Source organism: Pygocentrus nattereri, chromosome 11, assembly GCF_015220715.1.
Source record: "Pygocentrus nattereri isolate fPygNat1 chromosome 11, fPygNat1.pri, whole genome shotgun sequence".
In the NCBI taxonomy this organism is placed as follows: Eukaryota; Metazoa; Chordata; class Actinopteri; order Characiformes; family Serrasalmidae; genus Pygocentrus; species Pygocentrus nattereri.
The window spans coordinates 9164890-9182013 of NC_051221.1; the positions used below are offsets into that span (position 1 = coordinate 9164890).

Consider the following 17124-nt stretch of genomic DNA (forward strand, 5'->3'; position numbering starts at 1 on the left):
TGGACCCACACACACACACAAGTACATAACATCCACACGGACCCACACACACACGTAACACCCACACAGACCCACACACATACGTAACACCCACATGGACCCACACACAAGTACATAACACCCACATGGAGCAAAACACACGTACATAACACCCACATGGACCCACACACACACACGTAACACCCACACGGAGCCACACACATGTACATGACACCCACCCGGACCCACATACGTTCATAACATGTGCATCCACACACACACGTACATAACATCCACACGGACACACACACATGTACATAACATGGATCCACACGGAGCCAGAAACATGTACATAATACCCACACGGACCCATGCACATGTTCATAACACATGGATCCACACACACGTACGTAACATCCACACAGACCCATACACATATACATAACACCCACACAAACCTGCACATAAACGTACATGACATTCACATGGACCCACACATACATAGATAACACTCACACAGACCCACACACACAAACTTAACACCCACACGGACCCACACACACATACATTATACCCTATAGAACCCTGATGATGCACGGTACATGTGGCAGGGTATTCATCTTAATTGAGTTAACCCATAACTCAATAGTTAATCCATAGAAGGCTGCTGGACCAAACAGCATTCCTGGCAAAGTGCTCAGGGAATGTGCAGACCAGCTAGCGGGAGTTCTTAGACATCTTTAACATCTCACTAAGCAGCTCCATTGTTCCAGCCTGCTTCAAAGCCAAGACCATTTTCCCTGTGCTGAATAAAGCTCTAGTGTCCTGCCTCAATGACTATCATCCCATCGCACTCACACCTATCACGTACATAACACCCACATGGACCCACACACACACACGTAACACCCACACGGAGCCACACACATGTACATGACACCCACCCGGACCCACATACGTTCATAACATGTGCATCCACACACACACGTACATAACATCCACACGGACACACACACATGTACATAACATGGATCCACACGGAGCCACAAACATGTACATAATACCCACACGGACGCATGCACATGTTCATAACACATGGATCCACACACACGTACATAACATCCACACGGACCCACACACATATACATAACACCCACACAAACCTGCACATAAACGTACATGACATTCACATGGACCCACACATACATAGATAACACTCACACAGACCCACACACAAATACTTAACACCACACGGAGCCACACACATGAACATAACACCCACACGGACTCACACACTTGTTCATAACATGGATCCACATACACACATACATAACATCCACACAGACCCACACACATGTACGTAACACTCACACGGACCCACACACACATACGTAACACCCACATGAACCCACACACATACGTAACACCCACACAGACCCACACACACGTTCATAACACATGGATCCACACACATGTACATAACATCCACACAGAGCCACACACATGTACATAACAACCACACGGAGCCACACACATGTTCATAACATGGATCCACACACACACGTACATAACATCCACACGGACCCACACACACGTACGTAACATCCCCCTGAGCCACACAAATGTACATAATACCCACACGGACCAACACCCACGTACATAACACCCACACAGACCCGCATACTCATACATAACACCCCCTCGGACCCACACACACATACATAACACTCACACGGATCCACATATACACATAAATAATACCCACACGGACCCACACACATGTACATAACACCCACACAGACACGCACACACGTACATAACACCCACACGGACCCACACACACATACATAACATCCACACGAACCCACACACACACACACACACACATACATAACACACGGGCCCACACACATGTACATAACACATGGATCCAACACACACTTACATAACATCCACACGGACCCACACACACGTACATAACACCCACACGGACCCACACACACGTACATAATATACACACGGACCCACACACACACGTGCATAACACCCACACTTACCTAACATACAGAGAGACCCAGATACCCATACATCTTCCTTTGCACAACTCTTCAGTACTGTATACTGCCTGTGTTCTGTTTTGTATTTATTGTACGTTTTTCTTGTATTTATTGTATTGTATTGTCTGCACTGTGTATGTTGTATTGTCTCGTGCTTGTGTTCCTGTGTTGGTCCTGGAGGAATGTATTTTGTTTCACTGTGTACTTGTATACAGCTGAAATGACAATAAAGCCTGACTTGACTTGACTAGTTTTTTGGTTCAATCGGTCTTTTTAATTTTATGATGATGCCATAATGTTCCATTCTTTGTTTGTGGTGAAGCTGTATATGAAGTGTTATAATATTTAAAATATTTATTGTTGTTTCCTTCTTTTTATTTTTAGAACTGGCTCCTTCTTGTCATACAAAGTTTAAACATACACTGAGTGAAAAATTTCAGAAAATAAATGAAGGAATCTCAAATACTGGAACCTCAGCACTTCTGAAGGAGATCTACACAGAGCTGTACATCACAGAGGGTGGGACTGGAGAGGTTAATAATGAACATGAGGTCAGACAGATTGAACTAGCGTCCAGGAGACCAGCAACACAGGACAAGCCCATCAAATGCAACGACATCTTTAAAGACAAATCCATCAGAAGTGTACTGACTAAAGGAGTTGCTGGAATTGGAAAAACAGTTTCTGTGCAGAAGTTCATTCTGGACTGGGCTGAAGGAAAAGCCAATCAGGATGTTCTCTTCATATTTCCACTTCCTTTTAGAGAGCTCAATTTGATGAAGGAGAAACACCTGAGTCTGTTGGCACTTCTTCGTCAGTTTTTCACAGACATAAAAGAATTGAAACCAAGGAACTATTATAACTACAAAGTTATGTTCATCTTTGATGGTCTGGATGAGTGTCGACTTCCTCTAGATTTCCAGAACAATGAGAGCGTATTTGATGTAACACAGTCGGCCTCAGTGGATGTGCTGCTGACAAACATCATCAAGGGGAATCTGCTTCCCTCTGCTCTCCTGTGGATAACTACTCGACCAGCAGCAGCCAATCAGATCCCTTCTGACTCCATTAACCAGATAACAGAGGTACGAGGGTTCAGTGACCCTCAGAAAGAGGAATACTTCAGGAAAAGGATCAGTGATCAGAGCCTTGCTGAAAGAATCATTACACACATGAAGTCCTCAAGAAGCCTCTACATCATGTGCCACATACCAGTCTTCTGTTGGATTGCAGCCACTGTTCTAGAGAGGATGTTGGGTGAGGCAGAGAGTGGAGAGATCCCCAAGACTCTGACTCAAATGTTCACACAATTCCTTGTGTTTCAGATCAATCAAAGCAACCAAAAATACCACAGAAAAAAAGACATGGATCACAAGCAGACTACAAAGATAATTTTGGCTCTGGGAAAGCTGGCTTTCCAACAGCTGGAAAAAGGCAACCTGATCTTCTATGAGGCAGATCTCAGAGAGTGTGGCATTGATGTCAGTGAAATGTCTGCGTGGTCAGGAGTATGCACTCAGATCTTCAGAGAGGAGTTTGGGCTATACCCGGGGAAGGTTTTCACCTTTGTTCATTTAAGTGTTCAGGAGTTTCTGGCTGCTTTATATGCATTTCTGTCTGCAGTCTCCAACAACAGAGATGTGCTGCTACAGCTAATCACACCAGTTTCTTGTTTCTTCAAAAAGTCAAAATCTGACTTCTTTAAGAGTGCAGTGGACAGGGCCTTACAGAGTGAGAATGGACACCTGGATCTTTTCCTCCGCTTCCTTCTGGGCCTCTCACTCAAGTCCAATCAGACTCTTTTACAAGACCTACTGCCAGGTACTGTAAGCAGGTTTTATAGCAAAAAGGGAATTAACATGTACATCAAAGAGAAAATCAGGCAGATTCCCTCTCCAGAGAAAACAATCTGTCTGTTCCACTGTCTGAATGAACTGAACGATCATTCTCTAGTTCAGGAAGTGCAAAACTATCAGAACAGAGGTTTACATGGAGCTAAGCTCAGTCTTGCTCAGTGGTCAGCTGTGGCATTCGTGATTCTGAATTCAGAAGAGGAACTGGATGTGTTTGACCTGCAGAAATTTGACAAATCAGAGGAATGTTTTCTGAGGCTGCTGCCAGTGGTCAAAGCATCCAGGAAAGTTGTGTGAGTACTGTTATTCAGAAATGTTTCAATGCAGTGTTTATTGCAAAGCAGCTATATTTCACATGAAAGCTTACATTAACAGACAGTTTTTAAAGCAATCTGTAATTAATACTTTGTGATGAAAGTAATTATTTAATAAGTAGAGAGCTCAAGAGCTGTTTTTCATATTTTTCACAACAGTTCAACCTCATGAATTAACCTTTATACAGTGCTGGCGAAAGTATTACTTCCTAAATCATGCCTTTTGGCCTAATGTGATTGGTCCTTGTAAAAAGTGAATTTAAATGTTTGGTTAGTAAGTCTGAAATAATGTGATGAGCTCGTTTGATGGGTGGTTTAATACCTATGATGTGATAAACTCATGCAATGAGTTAATACTTTTTATTATGTCCATCACTTTCTCACATGCACAAGCTAATTTTCTGCCTGTAGCTGGTATTTTTCAAGGTCCAGCACATTCTGCAGATTAACAAGATTATTTCTTGCATGTTTGCAAGTGCACCCAAATTCTTCTGAAGCATTTTATTTAGTGGTAAATATATATACAATTAATTATGCTTCACCAATACAAAGCTGCAGTTTTCATAGTTTCTAAAAAGAAGCAGCATTGGGTGAAGCTGTGTTCAAGGTAGAACAGGAAAGGCTATTTGTTATCATGGCACCAGCATAGAAGGCATTGCAGCTTTGTATACCATGCCCCTGAAGCCCCTTCTGAAACATAGAGCTTGTGGTGGACACCACAGTATAAACCTGAACCAGAAAGCAATTTTCCATTCACTATTCGTTAAGAATTAAGTAAATAGCATAAAATATCAGTCTAAGAATAACAGTTGCTTAAGGTGAAATGGCTCCAGCCAAAAAAAATAGTTTGAGGAGCCACTGGCTCCTCAAATAATAAAATCAGGTACCAATAGCAAAGTGCCAAATAATAATATGCAGGAAAATAAAGCTTTTCAATACATCTCATGTCAGCTCTGTGATTTAAAGGGGATTTTCTGCAAAATTATATGGTTAACATGTCGACAACTTCATGCGGAGTGGTTTGGTATGAAATGATTTGTTCTAGAGAGACTTACAGAGTCAATTGTTCACAATGATGATGACAGGAATCAGACATCTGAGGAGTTAAATACCTCTAAAAACTTCCTCCCAGAAAGGTATTATATGGAATGGGTATGAATACACTGCCTCATGTCCAAGACATTATTTAACACCAACTTTTTGATAAAGTTTTGGTTTAAATGTATTTTAATCAATTTATTTTAATCCATTTATGGTAGAGGGATACAGGAAGGGTGTTTTCAGGCAAAATAGTCCCCAAGGAATTTTCAGATTTACCACTATTTTATCATCATCAGCATTACATAAAAACTGAGAAGACATGAGTAGGTTCACTGGTCCAGGTTTCTGTCACCATCACTGTAAAGACATGAGTCTGTAATTTCTTTGCAATTGAACCATTTCACATTAAAGCCATCTGAATGTCTGCTTGTATCTCAACCACTGAATTGTATAGAAATTTTGAAAAGTCAGTGGCATTCCTCTTCAAGTATTTCTGCCTTCAACTGTGCCTGATTCTTGACATATCCAGTCAGGTATTTTTCTTTAACGTGATTTGGGAGATGAATTTGGTGAAGGGTAGTTCTTTTCCTGCTATCATGTAGGCTGAATTGAATTTAATTTTAAGCTCTTTGATTTCTTTCTCAGCTGTGTTTTTGTTTGCACGAGACACTGTGCGGGTTAAGGGAGTTTATGTTTGCAGTGATGAAATCATGTGCACCTTTATGCATTGGACTCGCGCCATACTTTTTCAGTTTCTTTTTTTAAATTATTCGTTCTTTTTGAGAAACGAGCAGATCACCTCTTAAGGTCTGACAGAGACAAATATTCCATAAAAAATTTTTTTTTTGCTTTGCCATTTTCTGCACGGCACCGTTAATGGCAAAAAGCTCAGCTCTGCTCCACTCAAATGCTTTGTCAGTCAAGTTTTGCCACTGTGGTTGAAATTTATAAGAGCACAGGTTTTTTTTTTTGACAGGTGGACACATCCATGTGACCCTAAAGAATATCAGTTATGTTTTAAGATGAAAAATCATGAAAGAAGATACACAAAAAGCAATAAATACAGAGCAATAGTAATAAATAGTTACCCATAAAAATAATAATCCAAAGTTGCTACCTGTCACCACTGGCAGGTTAATTCATTTTATTACCCTCAAATGAATAACTTTGGTCGGAATTGTGGGGGCTGTCGTGGGCTGGAGGTTAGGGACCCAGCCTTGTGTCCGCTAGGTCACTGGTTCAATCCCCTGAACTGACAGTACAGTACAGCACAGTGCAATACAAATGCCCTTGAGCAAGGCACCTAACCCCCAACTTCTCCCCAGACACCATGGATAGGGCTGCTCACTACTCTAGACAAGTGTTCTCATTGCCCCCTAGTGTTGTGTTCGATAGCACTGTGTCACAGATGGGTTAAATGCAGAGGTGAATTTCCCTGTTGTAGGATTAATAAAGGGTAACAGCTTAAATTCAAGATCTTGTAAAATGTAATTCAGAAGAGTTTGTCAAGAGAATATCTGTACTCCACATGTACTATTTTTGATTGTCTTAAAAAAATATTGTTCCTTCGATCAACTCAAGGGGAACGCCACTGATTTTGCAAAATTACTCATTTTCATTCAATCATCTCAATCATTCAATGATTTAGATGTAAACAATGGTCACATTTTATCTGTTTACTTGCAGTCGTTCATTAGTTATTCAAAGTTTATTCAAAGTGGTATGGTGCAAAATGTACATTTCTAGGGAAATTTACCAAGTCAGAGTTGTTCACCATTGTAGTATAAGGAACCAGACATCCGTATGTCTAAACTACAAATATCACACTTTATCTGCTATCCAAAATGACCATTGATCTTACTTGTTTCTTATATGTCATGCTGATAATGGTAAAACACTGCTTTATTTGAAAAATTACATTTTCTTTGGGATCAGATTTTTCCTTACATCACCCTGCATGTACCTCTCTGCCCTGCATGCCCTTTGTGTTGGCAGCGTTGACTTGCACTGTGTAAATGAAACTATGTAAGTAACGCTATTCAATAGAGGAGCTGCCATATATCACAGCTGCACCTTGCTGATTAATTCAGAGTTTTGGTGAACTGTGCTGTACCAGAAAATAAATGGAGAAAATACAATATGCTGCATTTTCAGTTGCTGTTACAAGTACCAGAAATCCTAAAGTTCTGGCTAGCTAACTGTTTAAAGCTACAGACATATACCAACGTCGGACAACTATACAAACTGAACTAAAAACCGATGAAGACTAACTTACTCAAGACAAGTGAAGAAGTGCAAAGCGTATTTCTTCAGATGCGGCCGCTAAGAAAATGGCTGCTCCCTCTGTTGTATTTTCTGACACAGAAAGTTATAAAATGCTTTGGATGTCTGGTTCCAAGTACTATGAAGGTGAACAATTCTGACTCTGTAAATATTCTCGAAAGGCCACTTGGAATGGTTTTGTTTACATGCAAACCATTGAATGAATAAGTAATGTAGCAAAATCGGTGGAGTTCCCATTTAAGTTGTTGCACTGAGAATAAAAACGTGCCTTTAGTTTCTCCATTTGCCCAATTAAATGGACAAATTTCTTTTTAAAAATGCACAAAACACATATAAACAAGTGTAGATGTAAGCAATAGTAATAACAAATCAAAAACATTAACTCCAAGAGAGAGAGGGAGAGAAAAAGAATGGTTGGAAAGAATGACAGCTTGGATGAAAAGCAGAATCATTTTGGTCAAATATTCTCTAATTCTGCCCAAAGAGCAAGATGTTACTTTGATCACTGTGTATATAGAAAAATCATGCTACACTACATAGCCACATCAGTCTACTTGCACTTATTTTAAATGGCATCTGCTGTTAAGTGAATCCTGTTTTCTGCTATTACATCTGCTGCATCCCAAACCACACTAGCACACTGTGTAGTGTCTCAAAATGTAGTGCATTACAATTAGAAGTGCACTCATTAGTGTAGTAGGTAAAATATAGAGTGTGTTCCATTCTGAAGGCAGCTGCCTAACTAGTCGCTTCTAGTCAACTAGTCAACTCTCTTATTGGGCAGTATTTTAACCGAAAAGAAACCTTAGTAGGCATCGCAGTTGGTACAGCGCTTCAGAGCCATCATACGTCATAACGTTCACTGCGCTGGTCACATTTTATGTGTTTACTTGCAGTCGTTCGTTAGTTTACACTCTCCTCTGACTAAAGGGGGAACATCTCAATGTGAAAGGACAGCTCTGAATCTGCAGCAGCTGTTTTCTTGCACTGACACTGCTGTGGAAATGTGTATATGAAGAACAGGCTGATTTAAGGAGTCATATTACGGGGCAGTCGTGGGCTGGGGGTTAGGGAACTGGCCCTGTGACCAGAAGGTTGCCAGTTTGATCCCCACTGCCAACAGTCCATGACTGAGGTGTCCTTGTGCGACACCTAACCCCCAATTGCTCCCCGGGCCCCGTGGATAGGGCTGCCCACCGCTCCGGGCAGGTGTTCTCACTGCTCCCTAGTGTGTGTGTATTCACTAGTGTGTATGTGGTGTTTCACTTCATGGATGGGTTAAATGTGAAGGTGGAATTCCCCATTTGTGGAATTAAAAAAGTATCACTTATATCTATCGTTATATACTTGATTCAGCAGCCCAGATAAATACAGATAATCATGACTATTAGTTTATAAATCATTACAATTCATTCAGTTCTCATCCATCTTTTAATGAACCTGCTTTATTTCTAACAAAGGATAAACAATAATGTTATGTTTAATTTTGTACAAAATGCAATCAGAAAAAGGGAAAAAATTGAACCCAGGCAAACTGTCTAGCAGCTAATATGCATATGTTATGCATTCTCATCTGATTTATGAGCTCCCAGTCTGAAATTTAGCCGTCAACATTCACCTCACATTTCTGTGACTGTAGTAAATTCAGCAATACAAAACAAGTGGAGCAGCAAAAATAAGCATCTGTAGGATTTATTTTAAAAACATATTATTTCAGAACTTATACACAAGTTAATGCCGCTCCTCTTCCTCAGCCTCTCAGATGGCAGCCCCTCTTCCTCAGCCCCTCAGATGGCTGCCCCTCTTCCTCAGCCCCTCAGACAGCCGCTCCTCTTCCTCAGTGCCTCAGACAGCTGCTCCTCTTCCTCAGCCTCTGACAGCCGCTCCTCTTCCTCAGCACCTCAGACAGCCGCTCCTCTTCCTCAGCGCCTCAGACAGTACATATCCGTCGCTGTAACCTTCGTTCCTGAGGACAGAAAAAAATCCCTAAATACTGACTCTAAACTCTACTAAACAGTGAACAGCCAGTATTTTACACCAGACTCTCTTGTTTTGAAGAGTCAGCTCATTTACACAGTTAGCCTGCTAGCTAAGCTAACTAATGCTGGCTTTACCAAGCTACAAACGCAGCTGGTTAACTCGCCTTAGACCAGCGAACTGCCAGAATTTCACCACAGGAACTATTTCTAGATCTCTATTAACAAAAATACGTTCAGTACTTTACACAAATACAACAATTAATCAAAACAGTAAAGACAGAAGAGAAGAAATAAACTTACATTTGTAAAATCCTCGTTGGCAAAAAATGGCCACTTCGTCTGCCATGTTGATCAGAACAGAATGATGGAACTCTCAGCAGGTGAACAGTATTGTGGGATTGCCTTCACCAACATGGGTAGATGCAGTGCTGCCTTTAGATTTGGTCAAAGTAAGGCACCTTAGAAGGCAGCTGCCTTGCGCTGCCTGCCGAATGAGACAGCACTTGTCTCGTGCAAATGCTGCCTTAGAATGCTGCCTACTTGGACAGCTGCCTTCCAATTGCAATGGACCAATAGTGTGTGGTTTGGGAAGCAACCAATGAGATGCATTCAGCAGTTTAGCAGCTACAGTCACTGATTATAGCTCTGCTGTAGTGCTTGATAGCTGCTCATTAAAAATTTCCAAGTGAATGTTTAAGGTATTTCGTGAAAGTACAAAGGCTTATGTCTCAAGTGCTCAGACCTGGTGGTAATTAATTGCCCTATTTTGTTTCTACCCTGTACCATCTGGTCTTTCTTTCACTCTCCTTAGACTCTTTTTTTTTCTCCTACCCTCCTATCTTATTCAGTTGTACACTTCTGAATTTGTACAGCTGTTTTTGTTTTTGATTTTTTTGGATAACTGTGTTGTGAATAACAATATTTCTGTTATAATTTCTCTCCCAGGCTGTTTAATTGTAGTCTGACAGAGAAAAGCTATGCAGCTCTGGCCTCAGCTCTCAGCTCAGACTGTTCAAGTTTGAGAGAAATGGATTTGAGTTACAGTGAACTGAAGCAGGATATAAGTGTCAAGTTGCTCTCTGCTGGATTGGAAAATCCACACTGTAAATTGGAGAAACTGGGGTAAGATCATTACTTTCTCACCATAGATGCACACAAACACACACCACACACACACACACACACACACACACACACACACACACACACACACACAGACACATTAATCCATGAATGTGTGTAGGAGAGGATACTTGGATGATTACAGTAACTCATTTACATTCATTCATTCTCTCGAACACGTAATTTTCATTCTCATGACATGTTGGAAGGTGAAATCTTAAATTACCTTAATATACCTAATATTTCTCATTATGAGATTTTTTTTATTGTAAAAAATATTAGACTTTTCCTAATATTATTAACATTTTTACTTTTCTAAAGTAATTTTGTCTTGTTAAATTGTCTTATTCTAATCATGACTTTGTAGGTTTGAGGATCGAAAACAAGAAAAACAGAAATTAACCATATTTTGCTAAGAACAAAAATGAAACTGAATGCACAGTTATCATTAACAGTTCTGAACAAAAACAAAAAGGTATTTCAATATTTTCCAGTGTTTTGCAAGAATGTATTTTGAATTTACAGCTTCAGGAAAAAGGTCAAAGTTCTAATAGCTCAGGGTACAACATTTTCTATCCATTTGCAAAGCCAAACAAAGTTAGTTTCTTGAAAAAAGTTTGCTCCTTCTAAATTAAGTAATATACTAAAATAGCTGTGTTAAATTTGTACATCAAGTCAGTAAAGATGTGCCTTTACATTTTAGCTCAGTCACGTCATCTTCATAGGGCAAAAGGGTGTTCAGTTGGTTAATTTTAAGCCTGTAGTCTCATTAATGTGTAGTTACAACTTGTTATTTTTTCACTTGCTGGCCCAAAAATGTATTTCTAACTATGCGACTGTTTCTTTGTATCCCAGAACAGAACTAGAATCTTGTTTTTGTCTTGATAAACATTTATAAGTGTTTTCTCAATATTGAATATATTCAATTAAAGTATGTATTACACAGATAACCTTGTCTGTTTGCTGTCAAAATCATGATTATAAATGGTATCGTGATTTAGTTTACAGTACAAATTGATTATTATTTTATCAACCTACCCTAAAGCATTACTGTTTGATTACAGCAGTGAAGGTGCTTCACTCTGGGGTGAGTCATAAGACTAGAAAAATTTGCAGGGAGGCTGACACATAATATTGTTATTGACCTGGCAGTAGTCAGAAGTCTGGCTTGTGAGACTAATAAATGATCGTTTTATGTATGGAATGCATTACCTTTACTGCATGAACACAATTCCAATCACTTCTTTAACTTTTTAATATTGTTTTAGATCCAGGTACAGCCATTCATTTTTAAGCATTCAGTATTAGGTCTGTGGCAGCACATGACCAAAACAGTACTGGATGAGCTAGAAATATGACTGGCTCCCCCTGCATTAAAAGCTGGGTTAGATCAGGAGTCACAACCCAATGTTAAGAAAAGCCATTTTGTCTTTTCTACAAAAATCAGACCACCTTCGGAGCCACAACATTTAATGTCCAATATGTCTCAGCATGTGCTGATGTCCTAATATAGGTTTAACAATATCAACAAAAATGCAGACTTACTTTGCTCTGCTTTAAGCTTTAGATATAGCTGCTTTCCTCCCCTTTTTATCTGGAAAATTCTCCTCAAAAGTAGAGCAGCCTATTGTAAAATTTCACTCAATATTCAATGAGGCTGAAATCGCTTCTTATTCACCAGCTTCTTGTTTGAATTTTCCCATTCCACCTTAAATTCTGCCTGAGGCACCAGAATGTAAATGCAGCACCATTGAAGGTATGGGGAAATTCGAAAGAGAGGCTTGCAACTTTTTAATGTTTGACAGGCTCTCATTGCCGATTTAACGTTACAGGAAACCAGCTGCGCTACTTATAAATGCAAAGTCCATTTGTCTAAATGTTCATCTTGTCGTAGCTACTGGTTAGACAAGACTGCATTGCTATGTGACCTATAGTCTGCACGCCAGTTCTCAGTCGTTGAGAACCAGGATTTCGTGCTTTGTTGCACACTTTGGGGCCGAGATACAGCAACCGGTCTCGAAGATATTTTACTGACACAGTAACCCCCCCATTCTCTACAACAAGACCAAAACAGAAATGACAAAATCAAAAAATTATAAAAGGAAATGGGTAGGACAGCTGTAACGTGCTGTGTGGACATCTATTGCCACAGGATCTTATTTCACCGTAACTATGCATTTTATCACAGATGAGTGGCAGCTAGTGCTCATGTGCCCCAAAAAAGAGCAGTGAATAAAACCCTTGCAGTTCACTTGCCGCATACATTTGTGTCACTTTCAAAAGAAGGTGCTCTGGCACTGTTTCAGAATTTCAAAGTAAATGTGTATAGGCAGGGATTGATTTATAAATCATGGGCTCCTGGACATGAACCAACGCAGAGCCCACCACACATAAACCAATGCAGCCCACCCTGTCCCTCTCCCCCTATAACCAAATGCAAGGAGCCCTGAACACCCTGCCCCCAACATAAAACGTGAATTTCATGCAAAAAATGCAAAATTGCATATAACCCCAATTCCAATGAAGTTGGGATGTTGTGTAAAACATAAACAAAAACAGAATGCGATGATTTGCAAATCCTTTTCAACCTATATTCAATTGAATACACTATAAAGACAAGATATTTAATGTTCAAACGGATAAACTTTATTGTTTTTTGCAAATATTCATATTTTATGCCTGCAACACGTTCCAAAGAAGTTGGGGCAGGGGCATGTTTACCACTGTGTTACATCACCTTTCCTTTTAACAACACTCAATAAGCATTTGGGAACTGAGGACACTAATTGTTGAAGCTTTGTAGGTGGAATTCTTTCCCATTCTTGCTCGATGTACATGTTCAGTTGCTCAACAGTCCGGGGTCTCCATTGCCATTTTTTGCGCTTCATAATGCGCCACACATTTTCAATGGGAGACAGGTCTGGACTGCAGGCAGGCCAGTCTAGTACCTGCACTCTTTTACTACGAAGCCACGCTGTTGTAACACGTGCAGAATGTGGCTTGGCATTGTCTTGCTGAAATAAGCAGGACGTCCCTGAAAGAGACGTTGCTTGGATGGCAGCATATGTTGCTCCAAAACCTGTACCTTTCAGCATTAATGCTGCCTTCACAGATGTACAAGTTACCCATGCCATGGGCACTAATCCACTAACACACCCCCACACCATCAGAGATGCTGGCTTTTGAAATTTGCACTGATAACAATCAGGACAGTCCTTTTCCTCTTTGGCCCGGAGGACACAACGTCCATGATTTCCAAAAACAGTTTGAAATGTGGACTCGTCAGACCACAGGACACTTTTCCACTTTGCTTCAGTCCATCTCAGATGAGCTTGGGCCCAGAGAAACCGGCGGCGTTTCTGGGTGGTGTTGATATATGGCCTTCGCTTTGCATGGCAGAGTTTTAACTTGCACTTGTAGATGAAGCGACAAACTGTGTTCACTGACAGTGGTTTTCTGAAGTGTTCCCGAGCCCATGTGGGAATATCCGTTACAGAATGATGTGGGTTTTTAATGCAGTGCTGCCTGAGGGATCGAAGGTCACGGGCATTCAATGTTGGTTTTTTGCCTTGCCGCTTGCTTGCAGAGATTCTCCAGATTCTCTGAATCTTTTGATGATAGTATGGACTGTATATGATGAAATCCTTGAATTCCTTGCAATTGCACGTTGAGAAACGTTGCTCTTAAACTGTTGGACTATTTGCTCACACAGTTGTTCACAAAGTTGTTCATCCATGCTTGTGAACGACCTGAGCCTTTGAGGGATGCTCCCTTTATAGCCAATCATGACACCTGTTTCTAATTAAGCTGTTCACCTGTGGAATGTTCCAAACAGGTGTTTTTGACCATTCCTCAACTTTCCCAGTCTTTTGTTGCCCCTGTTCAAACTTCTTTGGAACGTTGCAGACATCAAATTCAAAATGAGTGAATATTTGCAAAAAACAATGAAGTTTATCCATTTGAAATATCTTGTCTTTGTAGTGTATTCAATTGACTATAGGTTGAAAAGGATTTGCTTTATTTATGTTTTACACAGCGTCCCAACTTCACTTGAATTGGGGTTGTACATTACACATACATTATAAGTATATTAGTAGCCTTAGTGTGTATGCAGAAAGTCTCATTGAGGACAAGGTTTTTTAATGCTCTTCTCCTTGCAGACTCATCCACCATTTCATCAAATTCCAGCTATTTAACAAGCTTCGACTCAATGCCCAAGAGTAACAGCATGTTAAGTCATCTTTTATTCAAAGTTTGTGTTTAATCCAACCTGTTAGGGGAAACAAACATTCTTATTTAAACCACTTAGCTTGATGTCAGAAATGTTTTAGACTTAACTGAATGCTTATTAGTTACACATCAGAGACATCAATAACATTTCTGAATTTATTTCAAATTTTAAATCGGGGTTCGTTGAGGGTACCTGGGCACATGCCCAGTCGGCACAGTTAGTAACCCTTTGCTGTGTATAAAAACAGCATTACTTTTGAGAACAGGACAGCAATCTCATCATGAAAAATATTAGATATGTCACCTACATTTAAGATTAAAATTTGTGCCAATGCATAGTTTTGCAGTGCTCACAAAGAAGGTACTGTACAAGTGCATCTCATTAAATTAGAATATCATTGGAAAGTTGATTTATTTAAACTTTCCAATGATAATCATCAACATTAAAAGAAATAAACACTTAAAATAGATCACTCTGTGTGTAATGAATCTATATAATATACGAGTGTCACTTTTTGAATTTAATTACTGAAATAAATTAACTTTTCGATGATATTCTAATTTATTGAGATGCTCCTGTATATTGGTAGTGTTAAATAGAGGTGCTGCTTTGCAATATATTGAATTTTTTATTTATTTTTATTTTTTGATGTTTATGATTGTGCAGATTAGATTTTGCTGGGTTGTGTTTGTATCAACGTCTTCCTGTAGGCTGTCTAACTGCAGTATTGGAAAGGAAGGCTGTGCTACTCTGGTTTCAGCTCTGAATTCAAACGCCTCACACCTAAAAGAGTTGAATCTGAACTGGAATAATCTAGGAGATTCAGGAGTGATGCTACTCTCTGGTCTACTGGAGGATCCACACTGTAAACTGGAGAATCTACAGTGAGTTACTGACTAATTGTATCTTTAACATGACATTTATGTGTGACAGTAAGACAGAGAAGGAAACAGAAACAGCAATCAATGCATTTTCTACTCTTATTTCCTCGCTATGAGATATCCAAGCTCATAAAATCTAGAGAAAGTGAGACAACCTTGGGAGGCAATATGATAATAACTAATACTGGCTTACTAAATTAGTTATCCCAGTTGTAACTGCATTTTGTATTGCCCTAATGCTTGGGATATATTTAATGTTGTTTTCCACCACTTTCTATCTTTAGCAATTCATGTATGAGTATGCATACAGAAAACAGTCTTTTAATAAATATTAAATCAGTGTTCAACTTTTAAAAAAAAATGTAACAGAACAATGCTACCTCATAAATTTTGTAACCCTTAGAAGATCAAAGCCATCCTTCTCTACAGCAAGGATCATAAAAAGTCTAGAATAAACAGCGAAACTCTCCATTAAATTCTTAATTCTTATTTATTAAACAAGATGAAAACAAGAGCAGGCTTTTAAATTGTGTATATGATTTAATAGTGCATAATCAGTCACATACTCAAATTATAATTCATAAATCAGTGGTTAACTTTGAGCTGTCCTCTTTCTTTAAAGCTCCCAAAAATAAAACCAAGAAATGAAGCTATGTTTTAACAAGTTGTACAAGTACAAAAGTCAGATTATTTCTCTTTTTCTCTTTATTATTAAGTTTTCACTGGTAAGCATAGATAAAATAAAGAGTCATGTGCATAGAGTTTACCACTGTATTGTAACAGTTAATCACTAATGCTTTAAACACAATAATATTCAGTTTTAAGACAGTGTTGTCTGTCCATCACATGATTTTGCAGTCTGCTATAAATCAATGTAATTTAATGCCATCACTGCCAATACCATAAGCTGGCAATTGTCATCTTGCAGTTAAATATTAATGCATATCCAACATCATTGTGAGCAGCGTTAGGCGCTGCTGACTTTTAGCTTTAGCTTTTGATAGCTTAACCTCCTTAAACTAACACAGTCTTGATATTGCTGCCCTGCAAAAAGTGATGCAACTCAATAGACCATTGCCTGTTGTAAATTGTATTTTTATAAGTGCTTATAAATGTTATAATGTTATAGATTATGATGTAATTATCATTTCTATTCCAGGCTGTTTTCTTGTGATCTCACAGAGAAAAGCTGTGCAATTCTGCTCACAGCTCTCAGCTTAAGCTCCTCTAGTTTGCGACAGCTGAATCTAGGTAACAATGAACTGCAGGATTCTGGAGTGAAGCTGTTCTCTGCTGGACTGGCAAATCCACACTGTAAACTGGAGATAATCTGGTGAGATCATTACTTTTTTACTATGAATGTAGATGAAATATGCACACAAAG

At 39.3% G+C, this 17124-nt stretch overlaps 1 protein-coding gene across 5 annotated transcripts in view; it reads left to right on the forward strand.

Annotated features, from left to right (window-relative positions):
- LOC108439793 (NACHT, LRR and PYD domains-containing protein 3-like) overlaps nt 1–17124 on the forward strand; it is a 65396-nt gene that overhangs the window by 19492 nt on the left and 28780 nt on the right. For 3 of the 5 annotated variants that reach the window (XM_037542631.1, XM_037542632.1, XM_037542633.1), the window contains 4 exons: nt 2421–4182; nt 10452–10628; nt 15570–15743; nt 16900–17073. In XM_037542631.1, the coding sequence (XP_037398528.1) occupies nt 2421–4182; nt 10452–10628; nt 15570–15743; nt 16900–17073 (2287 nt within the window). The other 2 variants (XR_005130942.1, XM_037542634.1) reach the window with 2 other exon arrangements.